General features: G+C 35.2%; 1 protein-coding gene across 1 annotated transcript; it reads left to right on the top strand.

Moving 5' to 3' along the window:
* Window positions 1–9,255: 9,255 nt before the first annotated feature.
* LOC113291549 lies at window positions 9,256–10,632 on the top strand. The gene is made up of 2 exons (XM_026541073.1): window positions 9,256–9,716; window positions 9,864–10,632. Exons 1-2 carry the CDS (start codon window positions 9,256–9,258, stop codon window positions 10,630–10,632), a joined length of 1,230 nt encoding a protein of 409 aa, XP_026396858.1.
* The last annotated feature ends 17,092 nt before the right edge of the window (window positions 10,633–27,724 follow it).

Below are 27,724 nucleotides of genomic sequence, written 5' to 3'. Positions count from 1 at the left end.
TGTGACAATGCAGTTTCAATTTGTTGAGAATTGTCTATAATTTCATCACCATTGTTTTCCCTACATCTTTTTCCACCATGAATTGTCATAATTTATCGTGCATTATTTTGAGTGATCAAATCATCTTGTCATTTTCTTGTGTTTGCGACACCTGTTTCTGAAAATATATATACATATAAGAAGAGATATTAGAACGGCCCTTGGTTATGTTAAATATATAACATAGCCAATGGTCGTTCTAATATCTCTTCTTATACAAGATTGGTCTTTCATTATCATTCAAGAGGCGTTTTAAACAGTAATGGTCCTTTGTTGAAGAGAAGTCTGCTAACTTGAGTAATTTAGTAGTATTCCAGTGCGGAAAATAAATTATGTATAAAAGTAGTGCAAGTGTTGTAAGTTAACAGTGAATGACTTTTGATACAGTCTTTGGTTGTTTATGAGGAGCGATTGTCTGTTCTAGAAAGTATTTAGTTGTTCATAAACATTAAAGGGTGTTTATGAACATGAGAAGTTATTCGAAATTAGGAAGGGTTGTCCGTAAAAAGTAACTATGGTGTGTAAACAGTAATTTTCAAAGCAACAGTGTATGAGATGGGTTTTAACATTTTTCCACACCAATCCGTAAGTTGGATCCTATAAAAGGATGGGTTACCCAAAGGTATTTCACACACCAAATTTAGTGGTATCCTTGAACATCTTATCATAAAAAAGAAAAAGAAAAACACCGTCTAAGATATAATGACTGAATTTGATTCCGCATAAGATTTGGTAATTATGAAAATATGGGTGGCCCAAAAATACAGTGAATACCATGGACGAGGCGTCGTAACTGAAGAAAATTTTTGGCTAAGGGTTTTTCACGATTACAAGGAGGAATTTGGAACATAAAGGGGAAGAACATTAAAACACATAAAGGATAGGTATATATTAATCCAATCTGCACTTTGTAGTCTTCGTTTCCAACAGAAACACGCGTTCAATAACGATCCTAATCCCAAAGAGATGACCCAATCGAGAATGGTAAATGTTTTAACCATTTGTTTATAGTGATTTTAAATCAATTAAAATGGATTTAAAGTAAATATTTTAATGTTGTAGGAGTTACTGGAAAAAGAAGAGTACCGGCGAGAATATGGGGTTGAATTTCCTTACAACGAAGTTTATGGATTTATGAAAACCAAGTATCAGGTGGACCTTCTAACAGATCTCAAAAGAGATCTTAATGGAGTTCCTGATGCCGATGAATGGGAGGGTACTTATAAGGTTTTACAGAAGATTTTGTGGATATATCTGTTCTCTACCCTCACGAGACAACACTCGTCCATTTGAGACACCTTATGGTTTAAAGGCTTGTTGCACGTGCTAAGTGTAACCGTGATTCCTACGAAAGTGAGTTAGGTTTTGAATTATGATTTCTAATGTACTAAGATGTCTATAATAAAACTCGTCATTTAAAAAGTTGTTCATTACATCATTGCAAGAATAAAAAAAAAACACAATACATCATAATCATTACCTTTGCTCCCTATTTCGAACTAACACATACGACCACACTTAACATCATAAACATCTCTTGACCAAACTAAAACACACAATAAAACATAAAACCACATGTTACATCACCAACTTCAGATTCATTGTACTGTAGCATAACGAGACCTATTCATTACATCATTGCAAGAATTAAAAAAAACACAATACATCATAATCATTACCGTTGCTCCCTATTTCGAACTAACACATACGACCACACTTAACATCATAAGAATCTCTTGACCAAACTAAAACACACAATAAAACATAAAACAACATGTTCCATCACCAACTTCAGCTTTATTGTACTGTAACATAACGAGACCTATTCGGTCCATTCCACCGAGTTACATACTGAACATTCCCAGAAATGTCTGCCAAACGTGCTTTTTTCTTTTGAGCGGTGGAGTTTCATATAAAAATTGCAGTATGGGGTTCAGCAAGGACCAATTTTTTGGTTCTCAATCTTAAATTTTCCTTTTTTATTCAAGTTCTTGCAAAGTTCATCGATCTGTTCGTCTTCCTTGGCTTTTGTTGCATCTGACAGCAACTGTGGTTCTTCACAACAATTTTCATACATACACCTCAAATACTGATGTGATTTCAAGTTGTTTTATAGTAGTAGGTTCGTTGAGACTTGTGAAAGCAATAGATTTTAGACTTAATTTTAAAGCAAGAAAATAAAGCAAATAAATGTTGATATGTTGTGAAAATTATGGAGAGGTTGGAGCTAGGATTTCACCATTCATCAATACTTATGTGGTTCTAAATTAATTTATATCATGCAATTTAAACAATTGATTCGATTCTAAAATATTGCCAAAATCAGATTCCCAAAATATCAAATGTTAGTCGCAAGTATAACGCATCAAGAGTCTAAAACTAAGCATGCATCATCAAGAGAAAACACATTTGATTAATAAAAATCATTTAATTTATTTTTTATCAATGCAATTAATCATATAAAAATATTGCATAAATTTATAAAATAATATCACCACATAATTCTTGAGAGAATGGATTCCTCCGTTGCCCCAAGGATTGGGTTTAGCTCATCATTAGGAAAACACGCTCAAAATTCATTTTTTATTTTTCAAAGGTGGTGTACAAATGATGAAATGGGAGAAATAATGATAAAACCGGGTTTGTAACAGTTATATGTGTTACAAACTGAAAAGAACGATAGAACAGTACTGTCGCTGATTCTCGACCCACGCCTGTGTGTCATTTCCACTGTTGAAAAACGACTGTATTGGATGGTCTGTTCTTCGCGTTCTTCAGATGAGCAGCAGCAGAAAAGTATTTCTGGTGGTTCTTATTATCGCCTCTGTCTTCTCCAAAACTCTCCCAAACTCTCAGTTTATACAAACAAATACACATCACTCAAATATATTCTTCCATAACTCCAAAATCTTCTTCTTTTTAATTAAAAATATCTTCAAGAATTTTTCCTTCTCTTTATTCTATATATGTCTTTACTAAACCCATATCTTCTTTAATTCGCAGAATAAAATCCAAGATAAAATCTTCTAAGGATATCTTTCTTGTTTAATACAAGATAACTTCCTTTTTTTTCAAAACTTCATATTTGTAAGGCAAGAAGATATTCTTATCTTAAAGATAATAAATCCTTTACAGTTGAAACCAAATTTCCCGCCAATTTTTCTTTTCAAATCAAGGAAGAAGATGGAGCCCCCTTAACCAGTAATGGGGTGCGATTAGCAGTTGGCTCCCTGGGGTGCCCCTTATCCAAAACTGAGAGTCCGAATAACATGTGTCCTCCTGGTGCCTATACCAACTTTTCGAGCCGAATTTTCCAAATATGTTTATTTTCCAAAAATACCTACAAACACATAAAACACCATAATAAGTAGAAAATCGAGTACCAACAATACTGAAAATTGAGGACAATTCGGTCACAAAAATGTGTCTATCAAATACTCCAAACTTATTATTTGCTAGTCCTCGAGCAAATCTAATCCAGAAAATAAAAATGACTACAGTTAGCACGTGCAGCAATTCTTTAAACCGCTAGGTAGCCCTAGCGGCGGAGTGTTGTCTCCGGAGGGTTTACCAGAGGTGTACCCACAAAACCTTTACTCCGGACCCTAGTTATCTACGCAAAACCTTGTAAGGCACTAAAGAATATCCTTGGTTGGCATACTCTCATTGACTATAGGAGGAAGTACCCTGATGCGAAATTCCAATTGCTATACACGAGTTTGCACTCAAGCATACTAAAATTCATATAAGTGACAGAGCTCTACTCAGATAGTTTCTGTACATCATAACCAGAGTCAACAAATTACATGGAAAGATTAAGAAGATGGATGTAGAGAAAAACATAGATGGTTTTGATGTTGACTAAGGTGAACCTATCCTAACGGACTGAGATACCGGTCTGACTAATATCAACACAGCTGGCATATACAAGAGAACCAGCGGGTGATAATCCTAACTCTAGGTCAACACAACTGGCATATACAAGGGCTCCAGTGGTCGAATTTATTGAATTTATTCTAGTTGGTCTGATGGTCTGGTCTTTTTTTTTTGTATCTCAATGACTCTATTTCACCCAATCACTTATAAGAAAATAAAAACAGAAGGTGAAAAGGATTCAACGAGATATGGCGAAACTACCATGTTTTTTTTTTAAATTCTAACACCTGAGCTCTGTGCTTTTATGAATAGACTCTTTAGATTTTTCCATCTAATCAGATTGGTTCCTAAACTCCTATAACCAAGATGCTTCCATCCACTTAGATTGGTTAGTGCCATCCTTAATAAACATAAATTTCTAGGCTCTGGAGTTTATTTATTGCAACTAAAAAGTTTCTCCCGTACTCCCAAACTTAAATCTAACATTGTCCTTAATGTTCTAAAGATAAAATTAAAACCATATGAACAAGGAGAAACGGTTACCATTTGAAGCAAAATAGTTAAGGAAAGATATTACCGTATTGCATGGGAGCGGGTTACCTCCCAAGAAGTGCTAAGTTTAAAGTCTTAATCCAGACTAAGAAAGGATTAGTCACCTTATAGAATCATAAAGTAATAGCCGGAATAACTGCGGATCACCAAAACAAAATAGAGCTATCATAAGTAAAAGGAATATGCACCATGCCAAGAAACTTAACAAATAAAGCACGCCCTTATCTAGTTTCCTGTTTAAGACAACTACATCTAGCTGTGGTTCAGGTTCAGGTTCTATAATTGGGTCTAGATAACATATTTTCCTGGGTTGCATTTCCTCAAAAGTTAGATCCGAATGTTCAAGTTCCAGAGACTGGAAAAAATCAAATAAAAACTTAGAAGCACATAATAATAACCTAAATAATTGTGGATCCTTAAAGTCAATCAAATTTTACTTACACAACTGACCACAAAGAGAGTGGTGGTCTTCCTTAAATAAATATGTCGACCCTAATCTCCTAAAGTAATTAGGTTTAGTCTTGAAACTTAATATCTGACACATTTGAATTTCATAAGTTCCCACAATTGGAGAAAAAGTTTTTTGTGGGAAAACAAAGTCAATCGAGGTATCATAGCCTGGGTTAACCACATCAACCAGAGGATGGGTTTCTAACAACTGAACTTCTTTCTGGACATCATTAGGTTCAGGAAAACGTGTATGAAGATAATCTTGCAAAATGGTTGAGGCGTATATGTTAAGTTCCAAGTGAGGGACCTTTGTAAGAGTTAAATAACATGGAGAATAAAAATCACCCCCAAACTTAGAGTTTTCAGTGTCTCTATAAAGACTAGTCACAACTTCCCTAGTTTCAAGGTCAACAGATTCCTGAAAATGGTCAATTGATTCTTCTAGGTCAGGTACATCCTCACTCATCTCTACGATTTCATTTTGTTTTTCTAAGACTAATGTTTCTAAATCGCTAGACTCGAAAAAAATATTCTCAGGATAAACCTGCTCCTCTAAGCCTTCGTAATCAAAAGGAAATACTGCATCATCTAAGGAAGTCTTATCTTTAGTCAAATCCTCGTCCTTTTGAATAGGTGAATAATTATTAAAATTATTTTGATTTGAACTAGAAATAATATTATCATTATAAAGCTCAGTTGGAGTAACAAATTCCTGATCACTATGCCTAAATATTTCAGATTCTTCATCAGCACTATCCTCATCATAATCATAATAACATGAAAATGATTGAACCTCATCTAAAGTATTGCTTCCAATTTTATCCTTGTCATCTTGATTATGTAAATAAAAAATTTCCTCACTTTCAAGGTAGATTTTTGAAGCAATGTATTGGCAATTCAGTGTAATTCGAGCAATTCTTTCTTATGTCTGTAACTCAAGCCTACGTGTTGATTCAGCAAACTCACGTGTTGACTCAGTTAACTTACATGTTGACTCAGCTAACTTCCTGAGGTTCTCTTCTAAAGAAGGTTCACTCATTGTTACAGTTCTTTCGTCTATAACTAAGTCATTTGTGTCCGCTGACTTATGTGTTGACTCATGTAACTTACGCGTTGACTCAAGTATCTTACATGCCTAATCTAGAGAAGAGGAATTATAGGAATTTTGCTCGTATGACCGGTGGGCATGTGGATAGTAATTGGGCTCACCATGGTATGACCCAAAACCTTGAAAAGGTGGGCGTGCCCAACTACTATTCACACTATGATCATAAAAAGAGTAATGTCCATGTTGTTCAGTTGGATAATTATTGTGTTGGCTATACCAGTTCGACATCCTAACTGCAAGGGAATTCTAAACAAACACAAAGAAGGATGACTCGACCATAACAAGCCTATTTTGTCTAGCAAACAAAAAGCATGATGGATCCACTTAGATTGTTTTTATACTAGCTTCTATTCTTTCGAAAAGGAATTCGTTACAATCTGAGCAAACCTCTCTGGAATCAATCCGAGTCAAAGTAAGTTGAATAGAGACGAGGGAAGTTCAGTGGAGCTTTGATACCCAAGGCCTCACCGGCGTTACAAGGCGGCGTATTCAACTCACAGTAACCATCATGAACGTGAAAGTATGCTCAAAAGAGTAACCAATATTTTTCGAACGACTTTCCTAATAAGCTCGTTACCCTATCGGTCTCGTTCTAGTCCAAATTTTAAGACTTAGGTTCGCGTAGGTTACGTGTTCCTAAGGCGGGCAAGAAGGAAACGATGATGAAATCCGAGTCCTTATCTTGATTTGGCCAGGCCTTGCCCTTTACTAGAAAATTAAATCCGATTTCAGGTCCTCAACATGTATGCATACAAAATCATCCAGTAAACCCGCTGACAGGGGATTCGCGGGTGTTTAGAATTCTTACCTCCCGTTCCAGACGGGGGATGAACCGTTGAAGTCGACTCGGGCCACGACTCTTATGTCATGTACGAACCCGAGGGCCCGAGGCGATATCGTAATCGCCGTCCTTCTCTACAAACAGTTTATTTAAAACTACCCTTCCGTAGGGTTTTAAAAATAAAGTCCAATGTTCAATGTCCAAAAGAAAAGAAGAAAAAAAAATGTCCAAAAATAAATATCTTAATTACAGTTTCTAAAAAAATAAAAAAAATTATTTACAAAATCTTCTTCTTCACTCCTTTTGGATTTCTCTTTTCTTTCCTTTTTGGGCTTTTCTTTTCTTTTCAGCACTTTCTCTTTTCCTTTAGCTTAGCTCCAAATCTGAAAGCAAACAAAAATACCAAAATGCGTAAAAAAAGAACAAATAAAATAAAACCTAAAAAACAAATCTATAAACAAATCCGCGTCGGCGGCGCCAAAAATTGATGTGATTTCAAGTTGTTTTGTGGTAGTAGGTTCGTTGAGACTTGTGAAAGCAATAGATTTTAGACTTAATTTTAAAGTAAGAAAATAAAGCAAATAAATGTTGATATGTTGTGAAAATTATGAAGAGGTTGGAGCTAGGATTTCACCATTCATCAATACTTATGTGGTTATAAATTAATTTATATCGTGCAATTTAAACAATTGATTCGATTCTAAAATATTGCCAACATCAGATTCCCAAAATATCAAATGTTAGTCGCTAGTATAACGCATCAAGAGTCTAAAACTAAGAATGCATCATCAAGAGAAAACACATTTGATTAATAAGAATCATTTAATTTATTTTTTATCAATGCAATTAATCATATAAAAATATTACATAAATTTATAAAATAATATTACCACATAATTCTTGAGAGAATGGCTTCCTCCGTCGCCTCAAGGATTGGGTTTAGCTCATCATTAGGAAAACACGCTAAAAATTCATTTTTTATTGCTCAAAGGTGGTGTACAAATGATGAAATGGGAGAAACAATGATAAAACCGGGTTTATAACAGTTATATGTGTTACAAACTGAAAAGAACGATAGAACAGTACTGTCGCTGATTCTCGACCCACGCCTGTGTGTCGTTTCCATTGTTGAAAAACGACTATCTTGGAGGGTTTGTTCTTCGCGTTCTTCAGATGAGCAGCAGCAGAAAAGTATTTCTGGTGGTTCTGATTATCGCCTCTGTCTTCTCCAAAACTCTCCCAAACTCTCAGTTTATACACACAAATACACATCACTCAAATATATTCTTCCATAACTCCAAAATCTTCTTCTTTTTAATTAAAAATATCTTCAAGAATTTTTCCTTCTCTTTATTCTATATATGTCTTTACTAAACCCATATCTTCTTTAATTCGCAGAATAAAATCCAAGATAAAATCTTCTAAGGATATCTTTCTTGTTTAATACAAGATAACTTCCTTTTTCTTCAAAACTTCATGTTTGTAAGGCAAGAAGAAATTCTTATCTTAAAGATAATAAATCCTTTACCGTTGAAACCAAATTTCCCGCCAATTTTTCTTTTCAAATCAAGAAAGAAGATGGAGCCCCCTTAACCAGTAATGGGGTGCGATTAGCAGTTGGCTCCCTGGGGTGCCCCTTATCCAAAACTGAGAGTCCGAATAACATGTGTCCTCCCTGGGATGTAGAGAAGTTAGGTTTCATGTGGTTGGAATTATAAATTGTTTGTTGTATTCTGCTATCATTCGATGCCAAGATCTCTTACATGTTTGTTGATTTCCGACAATCCCATCTCTTGTAATACTAACTATGGCTCTTGCTAGGGAAACATCTTCTCTGGTGGAGAAATTAACCATTTTTTAAGAAAAATAAAAGGTATCAGGAGATAGATAGTTGAAGATGTAGAGTTTGATATGAAAATTGCTTCACAAACCAACTGTGTATATATAATATTCGCAGTTTCAATAGAGTCGTTTGTGTGTGATGATAATAACCGCAAGATGATTCCGCCCGTTGAGATCAGACAGATCGAAAATAAAAGTGAGTTCCATGACATCGCCCAGCGAGAATCCATGCCTCGCTTAAAAATATACGAACATTACTGACCGGTAGATTTTTCCGCCCGTTGATCATCTAACGGCTCAGAAGAAAGCGATGCCCCTATCCTCGCCTTGGCGAGTATATGGAACTCGCTCACTTATGAGCCACTGGATTTTCAACGGACAAAAGAATCTAACGGTCACGCATTCCTCCATTTTAAAGGTATCCATTTAGGTACGCAATGCATATAAATATCGAGCACATAACTTCATTTAAACCACACCCAGTTTCAGTATTGTTCCATCTTTTAAATATAATTTTTCATCTTTCAATTATCAATCTACTCTCATCATCAAAACCTCGTTGTTCGAATTTCGGTGCCCCATGGATTATTTCATAACACTTGCGAGAATGAAAGTGAAAGCTAATTACGAAATGGACGACTCAGACAACGATTATGCCGTATTAGCGTATCAACAAATTGTACAAAATTCTCATGATTTATATCAACCTGTGCCGGTTCAAGTGACATCTAGGGAAATATTACATAGGGACCGTGTCGCCGCCGATGCCAGAATGATGCAAGACTACTTCAACTTCAATTGTGTTTATGGGAAGAAAAACTTCCATTGTCGTTTTGGTATGTATCGACCACTATTTCTTCGTATCTTAAGCAAAATTATAGAGATAGACCCTGAGTTCGAACTACGTCTCGATGCTGCTAGAATTATGGGTCACTCACTACACATGAAAATGATTGCTGTCATTAAGTGTTTGTGCAAGGAAGTTCCTCCGGATAGCATTGAAGATTATACTGCAATGGGTGTGCCTACCATCTACAGGTATCTGAAGAGGTTTCTTGATGCCCTGATGTTTGTTTTTAACGATAGATACATGCGTAAGCCCTCACAGGATGATACATAAAGGTTGTTGAGAGAGAATGTTGCGCGGGGTTTTCATGGGATGCTATGAAGTATTGATTGTCTCCACTGGCAATGGAGGGCCTGCCCAACGTACAGGTCGGATCAACATTATTCGGACCATAAGAGAGCACCCACGGTCATCTTAGAGGAGGTTGCATCTTTCGATAGATGGTTTTGGCATGGATATTTTGGAAAGCTTGGGTCAAACAATGATATCAATGTTTTGAACCATTCTGATGTGTTTGACAACGTCAATAATGGTATACCCCCTCGGTGCGAATATTTCATGAATGGTCACATATACACTGAAGGTTACTACTTGGATGATGGTATATATCCAAGGTATAAAGTACTAGTGGCTTCTTACAAAGAAGCGAACCTAAGTCGAAAAAAAAAACTTTTCAACATATATCAAGAGGCAAAGAGGAAAGATGTGGAAAGAGATTTTGGTACTATGAAACGCAAATTTGTTATTGTAAATAATCCTTGTATTTATTGGAAAAAATCAGATATGAAGTCAATAACGAGGGGATGCATGATAATGCACAACATGGTTGTGGAGAACGAGTATCGTGTAGAGGATTTGGGAATGAGGGAGGAACAACCAACTCAACCAGTGGTTGGTGATATGAGAATGCCTTTCGGTGTTCTTGCGGACCCAATTACATGGGAAAGGCTGAGGTTGGATCTGAAAAAACACATTTGGGAGCGTCATGGGGCTGGTTTCCAAGAAAACACACCGATTACTAAAGACAACCATGTAGACGTCCACATGGATTCAGAAGACGTTGACCCTGAAAATGATGCATATCCTCCTGAGGAAGAAGCGGAGGAATACGAGAACTTTTTCGAGGATGGAGAATAATAACATGATTTTATTATGTTGTTTTTTTAATGTAATGTGGTATGGTGTCTTTGTTGTTTCAACATTTCTTTTAATTTAGGGTGCAGTAGGATTATGTTTGTAACATGTGGGTTGGAGTATTAATTGCAAAATATGGTTTTAACATGTTTGTTAAAGCACTGGATGATTTATTATAATTTGCGGAACTAAGGTGATGGATTGAAGTATAAATAACAAAAGCATTGCAAGGTAACACTTTAATAAACCCTAGCTCATTGTCCCCGGTAACGCGACTGCACTTAGCATGTGCAACAAGCCTTTAAACCCTAGGTGACCCTAGAGGACGAGTTGTAGTCTCGTGAGAGCTTACTTAGAGGTATACCCACAAAACATAAATTTATATAACTACTCCTCATCTGAATTTGGGAGGGGTGGAATCACGCCTTGGTGTTAGCTCCAGGTTGAACTCCGGTAAGTTGGCCTTAAAAATTAAATAGCATTTGTAGAACTTAAACCGGTATCCTTTCTCTTTCTCATACATTAGTTTTGCAATGTGTTCCTGCAACAGCATATCAAAATATCAAATTACTGTGGACACGCAGAAAACACCCAAAAGATATATGGAAGAAAGTATAATAATCACTTACGATGTTTGCACAACTAAGTCGAGGGGATTCTGTCTGATATATATTTATTTTAACTGCTACATAAGTTCGGAATGATCTTTTAATCACGGACACCCTGCATTGAATGGAGTTATTATTTCTCTGGTGGTTTGGTACACCCTCTGTAAATCCATCCATAACTCGGCCCCAAAACTCGTTATTGGTAATTAAAATATTTATGTAATCTTCATGTTGTGCAATGGTAACCCATGAACTAATCAAGGCTAAGTCTTCTTGCTCTGTAAAGTTCACCATCATTTAGAAGGAAAAAAAAACACCAAAATAATAATAAAGAGGGGAGAGAAGATGAGTATAATCTTTAACTCGGATAGAAGGCTGGCTTGGTTGGATGTGTGTTATTGTGAAAATAAGGATCTTATTTATAAGGGTTTATGAATTATTGATGTCACTGTTTTGTGACACAAAACGAATTAACAACACGATTGCTCACTACACCATAAGGATCCAAATCAAGTACTATTGATTTGAGCTAAAAAGACTAGTACATTTATTGAAAAAATATTCTGTAAAAAGAAACACGACAAATTTATTATAATATGCCATTATCGCTGGGAACACGACCAGGTGACTCCGGAGGACGAGTTGTGTCTCGTGAGGGATTACTTAGAGTACACCCACAAAACCTGTGATTAAATTATACAACTGGAGAAAAAAAGGACGTATTACATTATTTATTATTCAATACAAGTATCAAATAATTCGTTTGCGACGAAATTTCTTAAAGGATGCTTCCTTTATGCTTCATATAGGGATAGCGCTGCCACTTGGTCACCATTTGCGAGAGACATACAAAGCCTGAATAGCTTACAATTTTTCTTCAGTATTGTAATGCGATGCATCAGATATTGCACCTGCCTATGGTTTTGGTTGTCATTGACAAGAGCAAACTCATCCCTAAATCGATTCCATAATTGGCTACTACTCTGATTCATTCCTGCCATTAGGACCAGATCTAACACTTTGCAAAAACTTCTAACGAGGTCATTATCTTCCTCATTTGAATATGCCATTGTAGTGAATGTTATTGCAAAAAATATATATATATAACTGGACAAGCTTGGGGTGAGAAATTATGGTTGAGTGTTTGGATTTATATAGCATTACTACCTGCTAGGATTACTGGTGAAAATGTATAAAGTTGTCAATCCCCTGTTTACGGACATCATGCAAAGCAATAATAGAAGGAAAAAACAAAAGGCAAACGACAACACAAAGATAACGTTGAATAGGAAATAGTTTGGTGTTGTCCGAAAACCAATAAATGTTGTCTGAATTATTGAGTACATTACTCATGGATAAGCTGCATTATTAAATTGATGGCCATACATTGTTGTGACAACACAATATCACACTGCACCATAAATGTAGTGACAATGCAATTGCACACTGCACCATAAATTATGCGGAGGGAACTGTTTACAAGTCAAAGATAAATCGAAATATATATAACAAACAAACAAATTTTTATTAAAGCAAAAAAACTAACACGTTTATTGAAAAAAGATATCGAAAAAAGAAACAAGACAGATTTATTAAAATATGTCATTCTCGCAGGGAACACGGTTACACTTAGCCAGTGCAACAAGCCTTTAAACCCTCAGGTGATCCTGGAGGACGAGTTGTGTCTCGTGAGGGCTTACATATAGGTACGCCCACAAAACTTGTGATTAAACTAATACAACGAAAAAAATATTTTAAAAATACAACCAAGTTATTCGGTTTTATATGAAAGTACCAAATAATTCGTTTGAGCCGGAGTGTTTAAATGGACACATCTGTTCCGCTTCATACATGACCATCGCCATATCCTTATCACCATTTGCAAGAACAACATATTGCCTAAAGAGACTACAATACCTCTTTACTATGGTAAGCCGGTGCAAGAGTGGTTCGAGATCCCTATAGGTATAATTGCCATTTGTACGATTAAAGTCGTCAGTAATTTGACACCAAAATCGCCTTCCCGATGAAACGTTTCCCTCATCTAAAACTTTGCAATAACTTCGGACCAGGGAATAATCCTTCGCAAGTGAAAAGGCAGGTATTTCGGTGGTGATTCTAACATGAATATAATATGGGACAACACAAGTTTGGGATAAGGAGGTTAGACTGACTGGTTGGGTTTATATAAATGTGATGCTATATAAACCATTAGTAATACGACAAGTTGGAATTATTTAAAGGCCATAGTGGTGACCGACATCCTACCTAGATTTTAAATAATATAGAAAAAATACGAAACTAACAAAAATGGTGGACCACAAGTGTAATAGGAAAATAAAAAAGATTTATAAAATACTGGATCCCCTGGTACGGACAACATACAAAGCAACAATAGAAGAAAAGACACAAAACTAATGAAAACTCTTATAATAGAGATACTCACTAACTACTCAAATAAATAACTAATCTCTTAAATATATTATCCCCACCTCAATTTTTTTCCGATCACATCTCATAAATTTGGTGGGGTTTTAAACTAGAACGGTAGTAGACTACCATAATGATTTAATTTAAAAAGCATAAAATTAAATATTAAATTTCTCTATTTCTTCGTGCGAGATTGAAATATCAATGCGGCTTCGAAATGATAAAACGGCTCTTTTCTCCACTTGGTATAAGCATCATGTGCCGCAAACCTGTCATCTATGTGCTTGGAGAGAAACTCATTGTACTGGGTGCACAATTTCCTAACATGAAAGAATCTATCGATAACGTGGGCTGAATCATAATTAAAGCGTGGTTTTTTCCGCTTATCGCCCAACTTTACTACGAAAGGACCATCCTTTACCTGGAGCAAAAATAAAATCTCATGTTGATGTTCTTCGGGAAGATCCTTGACTATGTAATAATTTTTAACTCATTCGGTCTCTTCCTCAACTTGCTTCATTCTTTCCCTTAGGTTGAATTGATCTTCACCTCGTTTCTTTGACGCCATTTTCTCTTCATATTTTTTCACAGCCTCTGGCGATGTTATGCTGTCTGTTGTAGATTTTCGTTTGGTGTACAACTGATCCATTACATTAATATATTTTTTACGTGATGAAGACGAAGTTGCATTTGTAGTTGCTTGTTCGCTTCTTTTCTGCATCTCTTCTTCCATTTCGGTAATTGATTTGGTTGTTCACTTGCATCTTCTAAGTATGTGTTCGATAGTTGATGATGATGGACTTGACATCTTCAAATGAAAAAAATTAACAGTGAAGAAAGATTTCTGTGAATAAAGTAGTGTATGATACAGAATAGGTTATCCTATTTATATACACACAAGGGACCTGCGGCTATAATTTAGAAATCATTAGAAAAATAGATTTAATGCTATACAGTTTAATGGGAAAACTACTAATATTTTTAAATTAAATCATTCCCCTATTTTCGGCATACTGACAAGCCATATTCACATAAAGAGACGTTGGAAAACTGACAAATTGTAGGCCCAATACTTTATTTAGGAAAACTACAAATATTTTTAAATTAAATAAGTACATTATTTTTGGAATACATCCAAGCTATAAAAGCTGAACGAGACGATGGAACCGCAAAATGCATAGAGCCAACACTTTTATTGGGAAAACAACAACAATTAAATTTGGTTGTTTTGCAACTTCAATAAACCATGTCTGCGTTATTGATTACAATATTGTGTTGGATACCTTGCAAACACTATTAAAGGAATCAGAGAGAATGCAAGTTTGGAAGAAATCAGTGTCCCCTACCACAAAAAATAACACAATGCACCCCTACCACAAGGTGTATCACAAGATTATTATACAGATACAAAAATCTCCAAATACGTCTAGTCAACATCAAACTAAAGATGGAAAGAAAATTACAAATATAATAAAGTTTTTTCTTTAACATACATACTAGTTTCATCTTAATTTTTTTGGTCATTTGAAGATCATGAATCTGGCGGGGTATCCATAACACAATCAAAAGTGCTATCCATCGAAAGACCAATGTTGAGATCCATACCCATCGAATCATCTACCTGACTCCCCAAACCGATATCCATATTTCCTTGATATACACTTGCATAGGGGTCTTCCGTGGGTTGAACCGGATGTGAACATTCTTCAAGATTATACATAATAGTACTTGATGGTTGTGGAGTTGCCGCAACACCTTCATGTTGTTGATACGTGCCGTGTAGTGTTTGTTCATCAAGACATTGTGTTGAAAAATGACTTGTGGGTGTCCCGCTGTGGTAAAACCAGAAGAAGAAGAGTTCCCACGAAGACAGTACTTTCTGGAATGGTCCAGAACAACTATTTTAGATTCGTTGATAAAATGTGTTGATCGAAACATAAGTTCAACAAATCCTTCTAACAAAATATAAAAATTAAACAATTAATCCATTTCACAACAAATTAAACAATAAATACTTTAAACAAGGAAAAAAAATATAACATACTTACATGTACGACAGTAATATGATCAAAGTTATAGGGATAAGATATAGGCCTTGGCACCTCCAAATCTGTAAGATCACCATTAATGTAAAAAGGGAAACGCCAGTGGACTACTGGTAGTTCACTCACCGACTTGTCCTCGGGATAATCGTCATAGGACTGAGACATCATGTCAGGAGGTGGACGGGAGGGTTGGATTCGATGTGTACTATTAACTACACCAATCACATCATGGTTCTTTATGTGTGTAACTCCTTCAGGAATTAATCTTCCAAAACTCTTCTCCTTCCATCACGCATTGTACAACTCAGCATCAGGGGGCAACCGGTAATGATGTACGGCTTCAACATCGATCGGCTGGACAAAATCCAAATCAGGGGGATCATATGGGATAACTATTTCACCCATAATCTGACGCACAAATCTCTCATCGAGGTACACACTCAACCTCTCATCCTTCCAGCCATATAATACAACTCTTGTCTTTGATAACTCTTTTGCCACAATCACCTCTTGAAAATCGCTATACTGATCATCTCTCCAAGGTTGCCATATTACAGCTTTTCTAGTTGTCATGTCTATTTGGTGTCTGGTTGTACCAATTGAATGCTTGAAGCTATCAACTTGACTTCTACGATTTTCCTTCCTAAATAATAAAATTGCGAGATACATGCACTGATTATTGATGATAGTCTCGTCTATTCTCAAAAGTGGCTGGCAATTGCGGAAATAAAAGTAGTACCAATACTCTAGAATATTCCACATCCCACCCATTTCAGTACGATCGCTAGAGGTCCATTTGTCAAGGAAATCTTACAAATTTCCTAATGTGGCACTACCCCAATCATATTCGCCCAAGTTATGCAAATTCTGCAACGATTCTAACCATCCCTTATGTACCCTTGTCGTGGTGTTGCCTAACAGAGATCTACCTATACACCACAATAAAACAATTCTACTCAATTCTTCCCATAGACCCCTGTTGTCTAGGTTTTCCCTACTACTAATGTAGTTTACAAGAAAACTGAGTGGAATGTTGCATGCTGAAAATTCCATAAACCAACTTTTTCACCCCTACGACCTTCTCTAGTCACTTGCTCTGCAGCGGCTGCTCTTGCATCCCGGTTTTCCTTCACATAAGAAAGATACGTGCTATCATATCCTAAATAATTTGTCTTCTTCAAACCAGCAGGTATTCTTGGCAACCTTCGTCCAGCACCTATTGGAATACCAGTTATCCTTACAAAATCTAAAGGTGTGATTCCTAACTCGATCTCCGGAAAATGAAATGACCTAGTTTTCTTCCACCATCTCTCCATAAGTGCTTCGGTTAATTTACAATCAGCATAAGATAAATCAAATTCAAACACCAAAGAAAAACCACACCTTTGTAACACATCCAAGGCTTGAGGATTATTTCTCACCACTATGTCATAATATTTCTTCACTTGAGACCAACTTGTTTTAAACTGCAAATTTCTTTATGTTTCTAATTTGTCATGATTTTATGATTTACATCACCCTTCCTAGACAAAATCTCACTTGCCGCCATTGCCATTGACAACAATGAAAACAAGAACAATATGTATTACTCACATCCTTCATTTATGATTATAAAGTTTTCATGTAAATTGAAAAATTTAAAAATTACCCAAACATTACATTGTAAATCATTAACAATTTTTTCATCTACATCTAAATTAAAAAAAAAAATTACCCAAGCATTATAAATCAGTAAAAATTAATTCATCTCAATCTAAATTGAAAAAATACCAAATGTATGTATTACTTTCATGCTCCATAGAACCCTAAAACCCTAAGATACCAAGAACAATTCTAAATCAAATGAAATAAAACATACATCAATTAACCATCAACATATTACTTAATACATAATCAGTAACAATAAATAGAAATACTACAATCAATAACAATCAATAAAATTAGGTTCAATTACATACCTCACTAATTTTTGGGTCTTTAGAATCAAATTAATTGAAACCATATGATCACCATCCCATAATGATAAAACCCTTCCAACGAATTCTCTTAATATTTCACCAATCACTCATACTCAATCACTCAAATGGAAGAAGAGAAACCCCTAGGAGGAAGAAGAGAATGTTGAAAAACTTCTACTTGAGTCGTATGAGGAGGACAAACCGAAGTTTCTCTATGTAATATAATTAGGGCGAGGAACGTGGCATCGCTTCAACGCGTGTTGACTAGTCCAGCGATGATTGTGGTCTCACTTTCTGGGCGATGTTTGGGACCTCGATCAAGCGAGGATTGGGTCCTCACCCATATTGAAATTACCTCCCTCACCGCTATACTCAGACCTCTCTTCAATGTGACGTAGCGTCACTATGCAACCGCTACCTTACCTCCTCCACCATACCCAGCCTAAGTAGGGGGTGGGTGACTGAGTTCTAGAGGGAGCATATATATGGGGTGAGAATTCACCTAATCCCCTGAATAGAATTGGATCACCTGAGTTTCTACATATGAGTGAACGATCCGTGCACTTAACATATTGGACGCATATGTATATTCCAATAATATCATTGATTTTTGGATTAGATGCATATGCGAGCTTAAACATGTTTTCAGAAAAATTAAGTTTGTCTAGTATTTATCATCCAATATATATACTTATCTTATCTCTTCCGAGTATACTTCATTGAGTGTTTTTAAGGTTAATTATGCCGCAAAAAAATAGTAAAGCAAAAAACTAAGGTTGTTTCACATATAGCGTAGATAAGAAGAGTTCTTATGCAGAGAGTCAACTAAAAAATAGAATTCAATATTAATAAGAGCCTACAAAAGAGTTTGATAAAGCTATTTATATCAGGTTTCCAGGTTAAGAATCATAAATAAAGATACTTTGAATCTTAGCCCAATATAAGAAAGTCATCAGAGGTATGTGCAACCAAATAATGCAAATGAAAGAAAAGGAAGTAAAACTAATTACACACATGTATCAATATTCCGAGCGAAGAAAAGTTGACCATGGTCAAGAAAACTTTCGAAAATTCTTCATAAGTTTCTGGATCAATTCTCTTAAGTTCCTCTTCTGCAATCCAAGTACTTTCACTAGTTGGTTTGCCTAGCCACTTGATGAGTACTCGATTATATTGTATGCCCATTCGTGTAACTGATTGTCTAATGTCTAATACATCTTCAATCACATCTGTTGATACTTTGAAAAGTTCTGCTACCTAACGATCTACCTCAACAACCTCTCCATCGAACCCATCATAAGGATACAAATCAACAACATTAAAGATTGGATTGATGTGAAAATCCTTAGCCAGTCCTACTACAAAAGCATTTGAACTGATTTTCTTCAATATTTTGCAAGGTCCAAACTTTCTTGACTCGACAGTTTGTATTAAGTGCCCTTGTAAATCATTCTCGCCTCAAATATACCAAAAATTGGCTGACTTCTTCAAAACTCTGGATTCATCGATAATATATGAATCGTTCCTTGATCTGATTGCATTCCTCACTAACCGATAAACTTTCTTAATATGTTCAGCAAAAGCTTCTCCTTCATCACTCAATCGAGCATCTTGTGGTAGTGGAACTAGATCAAGCATCTAATGTAGCCTAACATCCTCAGCCAATAATAACGATCAACATCACCATGCAACTCCTGGATTATGTGTTCACGTAGTGAAACTTCTGGAATGCACAACTGGCTATCGTTAATGCATTCTATATGGACGCTGAAATAATCTTGTTGAATTGTTAAAGTCTGCGAAAACTCTACTGAAAAATGAGTCAATTGTTTATTGATTCTTCAGTTTCTCGAAGCCTGTCACTTAACCATGCATTTCCATCAAGATCAAAGAACACCTACTCAATGCATTAGCCACCTTGTTTGAGTTACATGTTCTTTATTTGAGTGAGAATGTGAAATCTTGAAGATAAACGCTCCACTGATGTCAAGGAATGAGTTTCTTTTGATAGTTTAAGTGCTTGGGTATCAATGTATACAGACTCTTGACAAGCTACAAAGTGTTACCAATGACGAATAGCTTGCAATAAAGCATAAACCTCAAAGTCATATGTTGAATAACGACGTTTAACATCAGTTATGTTTTCACTGTAGTAAGTTATTATCTCTCAACTAAGAACGTTTTGTATAGACACACATGATGCGTCACACTCTATTTCGAATAGCTTCTCAAAATATAGTAAAGCAAAAACATGTATTTCTGTCGATAACCCTTCGGTTTTCTCAAAAGCAAGGATTGCCGATTTTGATTAATGAAGGTAGTTCTCTTAGACATCCAGTGATTGGATCCATCACATCACTAAAATTCCTTATAAATCTTTCGTAAAAATATGCCAAACTATGAAAGCTACGAACATCGCTAATAGTTGGTGGTATTGGTCTTTCCTTTATAGATTTAATAACCTTCATCATACGAACTTGTTATCCCTTAACTGAAACTATACAACTAAGGAACACAACTTTTTCATGGAAGAATGGGCACTTCTTGTTGTCGAAATAGAGTTTTTCCTTATCATGAGCTTGTATAACTTTATTCAAGTGAACAAAAGCTAATTTTTAATTCGACCAAAAATCAACATATCATCAAATAAACAATAACAAAAATGATCCCAAAAGGGTTTTAATCCCTCGATCACAGGGACGGAGCTAAGTGGCAGCCAAGGGTGGATCCCACCCCCTATTTTGTGATAATTCATAAGATACCCTTTAAAAGTTATAGTATTTATGAGAAAATAATTATAATTAGCCCCGTCTAAATTATATTTTATAGATTATTCCCCTCTTATAACAAGTTTCTGGCTCCGTCCTTGCTCAATCATGATCTCATGAAGGCGTTACGCGCATTAGAGAGTCCAAATGGCAACATCAGCTTTTCATATAGTCCATCGAGAGCCTCGAATATTTTCTTCCACTCATCACCTTTTAGCATCCTGATTCGATGGTACCCATTCTGCAAATATAGCCTAGAGAAAATTGTAGAACCAACTAGCATATCAAACATATCATATAAACAAGAAATTGGGAACAAATGCTAGACTGTAAATTTTTTGATGTCGTGAATATCTATGCATATCCGCAGTGAACCACCTTTTGTTGGAGTGAAAATTTCTGGGACAACACATGAATTGACTTTTACTTACTCACACCAACCCGTTATCCATCAGCCTATTTTGGTCAAGTTTTTAGTATTTCCTTTCCTGAACAAGGTGACTTGAATTCTAAGAAACTTAGCTTTGGTCATAAAAGGAGGCTTCATGCTGTTACACAAACAATTCCTTGGAAAATTGTTTTTTTTTTCTACACAAGGTTGTTTTCCACATCTTTGTTCTTCACAAACAATTATATGACGTTAAAGACTTACTTGGGGGTCGTAAAGCATAGATTGTTGATAATCTTCTTAGGTAGTTATACAACCTGTATCTAAGTGATTGTTTATCATAAATCCTAGATTTGATAGATCAAGACATCATTAAAATATTTCCGGTGGATTAAGGGACGTGTAAACCCTAATTGTCGAGTAATATCTTCTAAAGAGAATTACCGTTTTTCTAGAATATTTACAAGAGCAATTCCTAAAGAGGATCGGTGTTTCTATAAGAATTTTACGAGTGCACGAATACGACTGCAGCGGGTATTACATCTAGTTCAAAATCTGTTAGTAAGTGATTGGTATAACAACTTAAATCAGTGAGTATTCAATATGAACTAGGTGCAGGGGTTTTTCGACAAAATTATAAATTCCTCGTTAACAAAAAAAATTGATGTCTGTGTTTTTTTTTCCGCATTTTATTATTATATCTTGAAACCTTGATAGAGTTTACTCAAATGTAAAGAACCTACAAGACTCGTTCTTGTTAAATTCGTGTATTGAAATATGGACTATAAGACTTGTTATTATTGGAATTCGGTTCGTGTGCAGTTCAGGTATATACTAGGTTTACCTTGTTAAAACAATCTTTTATACAGTTTCCTAACCAAACGTATAGATTGTATAAGTATTGTCCATATAGGTTCCCGAACGAAAAAGGTATGTGATGTACTAGTTACCCTTTCTTTTTCAGAAGCAACCAAGCAAGTTCCTAGTTTTGCAAAAAAAAATTAAAGGAGTTAGTATACAAAAAAATCAAAAGCTAACCGGTAATGAAATGTTGAGTTTGGGAAGAATGCTTCGGCGTTTCTTTAAATGAAACTCCCATTAAATTGAAAAATCTTGTAACTTCAACATTCATTGCACAATTAGTAATCCGAGTTATAAAAGCTTTGCTTGCTCTCAAAGAAAACAGTGTAGTTATTCCACTTCTTAACAAAGCTAATGTTTACCCGAAAGGGATTGTTGAGGATTTTTGGTGCATGTTAACGAGCTAATATTTACAGTGACTTTTGTATATGTTCTAGATATATGAGTGGTGAAAATTCATCCAAGTATGTATCTTTATTGTCGGATAGACCATTTATAAGCATGGCTAGAGAAGGGGGGTTGGATTAGCAATATAACTACTCCATCTAGCCGGATTGTAAGGCCTATAATTTCATTCTACAGTGATACTCGTAACCTGGGTCGTCAAGCTATATAAGGCCTATAATTTCATTTTAAAAAATTAACAAAGAAGTAAGTGAATTTGTAACTTTAACCATACAAGTCAATCGATTAAGAGTAAGGAGAAAAATTGATATTGAATTGAAAATCGATAGAGGAATGACAAATATGGAAAAGAATAGTATTCGTTTTTGAAGGTTGTTTCAAAATCCTTAAGGTGTTGGAAAGACTCAACCCCTTTTTGTTGGATCTTGTTCCAACATTTCGATGAAGATGTTTATTGAGTATTACGGTTATTTAAATTGAATTGTTGTTTTTTATTGGAAGTAAATGCTTATATCAATCAATGCAAGGATTAATTAGTACATTTTCATTAATTAAATTTAGAATTACATTAGTAGCAGAAATATAAGTTATAAATATCCTAATGTCGTTTATCATTATCTTCTTCATCTTGATTCCAGGCTCCACGACCCGGAATATTCCTACTTGCCAACAAATTTGTGAAGTAACCTGTATTTCCGAATTGTTGAAAAGCAGAAGTGGATGGTTGTAAACTGAAAGTGGTTGGTAAAAACGTATAAGAGGTTACTTTTGGTGTAGCGGAATGATAAGCTCCATTCTAATTCCAGGTCGGAATTGATGCAAAAAAAAATCTCGGATCTGGTTGAATTACTCGATGTTGAGAAGTAGGCACAATTTGTGGAACTTGTGTATCTCCCGTATTCTCGTGCCATGATGAATTACTCATCAAAAGTAATACCATAATTTTCACGACCATTGGGATTTACAAATGGGCTAAATCGAAACAGGATGATATCCACCTGCTATTTTCGAAACGCCTGCAAGTGCAGAGCCGCCATTTGTTGAATTATCCACCATAATTTTTGCAACTTTAACTTTAATTTATCTTCAGCAGCATCCATCGTAATTAGGATAAGTGTGTTCAATAGTTGTCGAAATTATTCGGATCGTGGTTGGCTCCCCTTGTGAAGTTATACTTGGAAACTCTCTATTTAATTGAGGCATATTTGATAAATATGATGAATACTTCCAAGACCAATACGAGATAACGCCGGCATATCAAACCCATAGATGTGTATATCGTGAACACCAATTACCGGCTTCGTAATTCTCTGGTACCATTTGAGATAACCTCTCCCATGGCATCTCTCGCGACCTATCCAAATCTGATGTAGAGACGTGAGCCTGTCTTAGGGGGTTAATCACCTTTGCAAAAGTACTCTGTAACTGGAAAAAAGTAGTCTTTTTCCGAAATATCAAACACCCATGTGCGATGCCGAGATGAAAGAAACATATCTTCGGAGTGGATAATCTAGAATACCTTGTACCTGAGGATCTCCAAACCTAGCAAAACCGTTGTAAGGGTGAACAACAACATTTCGGGAGGTCCTTATCATTTGTTGATATCTTTGAACAAAAATGGAAAGCATCCCATCGACATCAGTATTCTTATCCCAGTTCCTCTTGTAGTATATGTCCATTATTGGAACTTTCTAGATTTTGTCTTTCAGAACAAGTTTATCAACACGGAAGTAAGTATACCATCAGTAGTAGAAATAAATTCATAATTTAGTAATTCGACCATGTATTTGTTCGGAAAAATACTCAATTTAAAAAGAAAAATTTAGATGTTTACCTTTATAATTCCCCAAAAGTCAGTGAAGTTTGTTTCTCCAACAGATGTTGTATCCAGGTTGTAGTGCATTTCTGCTAAAATTGCAGACCCCCAAGCATGATATAGTGCAACATGAAGATCTTGTAATGCTTCAAGCCAACCAGCGTGAGAAATACTTTGAGTTAGGAAAGAATGTTCGACCTAATAACCATAACACAAAGACTATTTCGATTTTATCATATTCAGCTTCATTATTTAAACCCTACTTGGATAGTAGGAAAGCCTGCAATGCTGAACAATGCACTCGTATATTGGATGCCAAAACAACGGATAAATCATTTTCCAATTTTTATTTCACATCCATTCGTTTTGGTTGAATGGTACGGGGGGCTCCCACACCATTTGGTATTCCATAAATCAGATACAAATCAAGGGGAGTAATTCCTACAACAACAATGATATCATTTAATTATTTATTTTGGTTTAATCAATAATTGTTTAAAATAACTATTAATTTTGTTTTAGTAAAATTAACAGTTTCAAAGTCCAGAACGTGTGCGTCATAGGTCACCATCTTTATACCAGTATTTGAATAACAACGTTGTTGTGTTTTTTGTAATCTACAAAATAAAACCGACGCCAACGACACTTATCCATTCTTTCTCAGACTACATCGGGTAAAGCTACGTAAACAACATTTAAGTTTTTGTATCCACCTCTTATTCAATGATATCCAACTCGGTCTTAACGCCCCGACATATAACATGGAATTGACTTGGGACCCGCAATTATATTCAACGAAGCAAACTCGACGGCGTAATTTAAGTAAAAAATTGACATTTTTAGCAGGCATCGGTATTCTTTCATCTTTTCGAACTCTTTTTTTTCCTTATTCTGTTTATAACATCTTTCATTTTTATAAACTAGTTTCACTAATAATTGTAAACAACATATTTAAGATTTCTCTTAGAGAAATTAGGAAGTAGAGAATAGAGTGGTATGAGTGAAAATGATTGAAAATTTATAGTGTTTCAAAAATTAGACTGTTTGGAAATAAAGTCGTTGGCGATTCTTGTTTAACCGCCAAAAAAATCTTGTTCAAACGTTTACGTCTATGTTTCAACCGCCGGGGATCAACCAGCCACGCACGTCAAAACTTCAACAACACGCTTCTTATGCTGCTGCTAAATACATTTTTCCCATAGTGAAAAACTCGTTTTTTCATCCACGTGACTGACCAAATTTCATAATTAGCAAATTCCCATAGGAATTGTCCTTAAGAGTAAGGGTGTGTCTGGTGTTAAGTAAAAGTAAGAACACAAGATCGTGAATCAAGAGTGAATAACGATGCGTCACGAGTGCAAGAACAAGGACTGTCGAATCATTTAAAAATATTAGACATATTTATTTGTTTATTTAGTATCATATTTGGCTCTTGCTTCTATATATACTAGTATAACACGTACGTGCGATGCGCCTGCCGTTCCGATTACTCAAGATCACCAAACCCATATGAAAACCAAATTCCAACTACCTCTCATTAGAAGAAATTGAATATAAAATTTTAACCTGCGAGAAAAAAAAGTAATAGACATATAACAGCCGTTAATGAAACAGAACAGAAACAGATTTATGGGATGAGATCACCATAGTGTATATTGGAATGAAACAGATTTTACGTATATTGGATGCCAAAACAATGGATAAAATATTTTCCAATTTTTATTTCACGTCCATTCATTTTGGTTGAATGGTACGGGGTGCTCTCACACCATTTGATATTCCATAAATCAAATACAAATCAAGCGGAGTAATTCCTACAACAACAATGATATCATTTAATTATTTATTTTGGTTTAATCAGTAATTGTTTAAAATAACTATTAATTTTGTTTTAGTAAACTTAACAATTTCAAAGTCCACGAAATGAAACGTGTGCGTCATAGGTCACCATCATTCTACCCATATTTGAATAACAACGTTGTTGTGTTTTTTGTAATCTACAAAATAAAAAACCACGCCAACGACATTTATCCATTCTTTCTCAGACTTCATCGGGTAAAGCTACGTAAACAACATTTAAGTTTTTGTATCCACCTCTTATTTAATGATATCCAGCTCGGTCTTAACGCCCCGACATATGACTTGGAATTGACTTGGGACCCGCAATTATAATCAATGAAGCAAAGTCGACGGCGTAATTTAAGTAAAAAGTCGACATTTTTAGCAGGTATCGGTATTCTTTCATCTTTTCGATTTTTTTTCCTCATACTGATAATAACAGCTTTCATTTTTGTAAACTAGTTTCTCTAATAATTTTAAGTAACATATTGAAGATTTCGCTTAAAGAAATTAGAAGCACAGAATAGAGTGGTATGAGTGAAAATGATTAAAAAATTATATTATTTCAAAAATTAGACCGTTTGGAAATAAATCCGATGGCGATTCTTGTTTAACCGCCAGCAAATCTTGTTCAAACGTTGACGTTAATGTTTCAACCGTCGGTGATCAACCAACCACGCACGTCAAAACTTCAACAACACGCTTTTTACGCTGTCGTTAAATACATTTTTCCCATAGTGAAAAACTCGTTTTTTCATCCACGTGGCTGACCAAATATCATAATTAGAAAATTCCCATAAAATAGTCCTTAAGATTAAAGGTGTGTCTGGTGTTAAGTAAAAGTAAGAACACAAGATCATGAATCAAGAATGAATAATGATGCGTCACGAGAGAAAGAGCAAGGACTGTCGAATCACTAAAATTATTAGACATATTTATTCGTTTATTTAGTATCAGATTTGGCTCTTGCATCTATATATATTAGTAAACCACGCACGCGCGATGCGCCTGCCGTTCCGATTATTCAAGATCACCAGACCCATATGCGAACCAAAACCCAACTACCCCTCATTAGAAGAAATGGAATATAAAATTTTAACCTATAAGAAAAAAAAAAAGTAATAGAAATATAACAACTGGTAATGAAACAGAACAGAGACAGATTTATGGGATGACACCATAGTGTATATTGGAATGAAACATATTTTACGTATATTGGATGCCAAAACAATGGATAAAACATTTTCCAATTTTTATTTCACATCCATTCGTATTGGTTGGATGGTAAGGGGAGCTCCTACACCATTTGGTATTCCATAAATCAAATACAAATCAAGGGGATTAATTCCTACAACAACAATGATATCATTTAATTATTTATTTAGGTTTAATCAATAATTGTTTAAAATAATTATTAATTTTGTTTTATTAAACTTAACAATTTCCAAGTCCACAAAATGGAACGTGTGCGTCATAGGTCACCATTTTTCTACCAATATTTGAATAACAACGTTGTCGTGTTTTTTGTAATCAACAAAATAAAACCGACGCCAACGACATTTATCCATTCTTTTTCAGACTGTATCGGGTAAAGCTACGTAAACATCATTTAAGTTTTTGTATCCACTTCTTATTTAATGATATCCATCTCGGCCTTAACGTCCCGACATATGACCTGAAATTGACTTGGGACCCGCAATTATATTCAATGAAGAAAAGTCGACGGCGTAATTTAAGTAAAAAATCGACATTCTTATCAGGCATCTGTATTCTTTCATCTTTTCGATTTCTTTTTTTTTCCTTATACTGATAATAACATCTTTCATTTTTGTAAATTAGTTTCTCTAATAATTGTAAAGAACATACTGAAGATTTCGCTTAGAGAAATTAGGAAATAGAGAATAGAGTGGTTCGAGTGAAAATGATTGAAAACTTATAGTGTTTCAAAATTTAGACCGTTTGGAAATAAATTCGTTG

Source organism: Papaver somniferum, chromosome 6 (assembly GCF_003573695.1).
Source record: "Papaver somniferum cultivar HN1 chromosome 6, ASM357369v1, whole genome shotgun sequence".
NCBI lineage: Eukaryota > Viridiplantae > Streptophyta > Magnoliopsida > Ranunculales > Papaveraceae > Papaver > Papaver somniferum.
This window is presented reverse-complemented; position numbering and strand designations above follow the sequence as displayed.

Coding starts and splice junctions, on each gene's coding strand:
- LOC113291549 (XM_026541073.1), top strand. CDS start 9,256: ATGAAAGTGAAAGCTAATTACGAAATGGACGACTCAGACAACGATTAT. Junction 9,717..9,863: donor AGGTTTCTTGATGCCCTGAT/GTTTGTTTTTAA, acceptor CCCAACGTACAG/GTCGGATCAACATTATTCGG.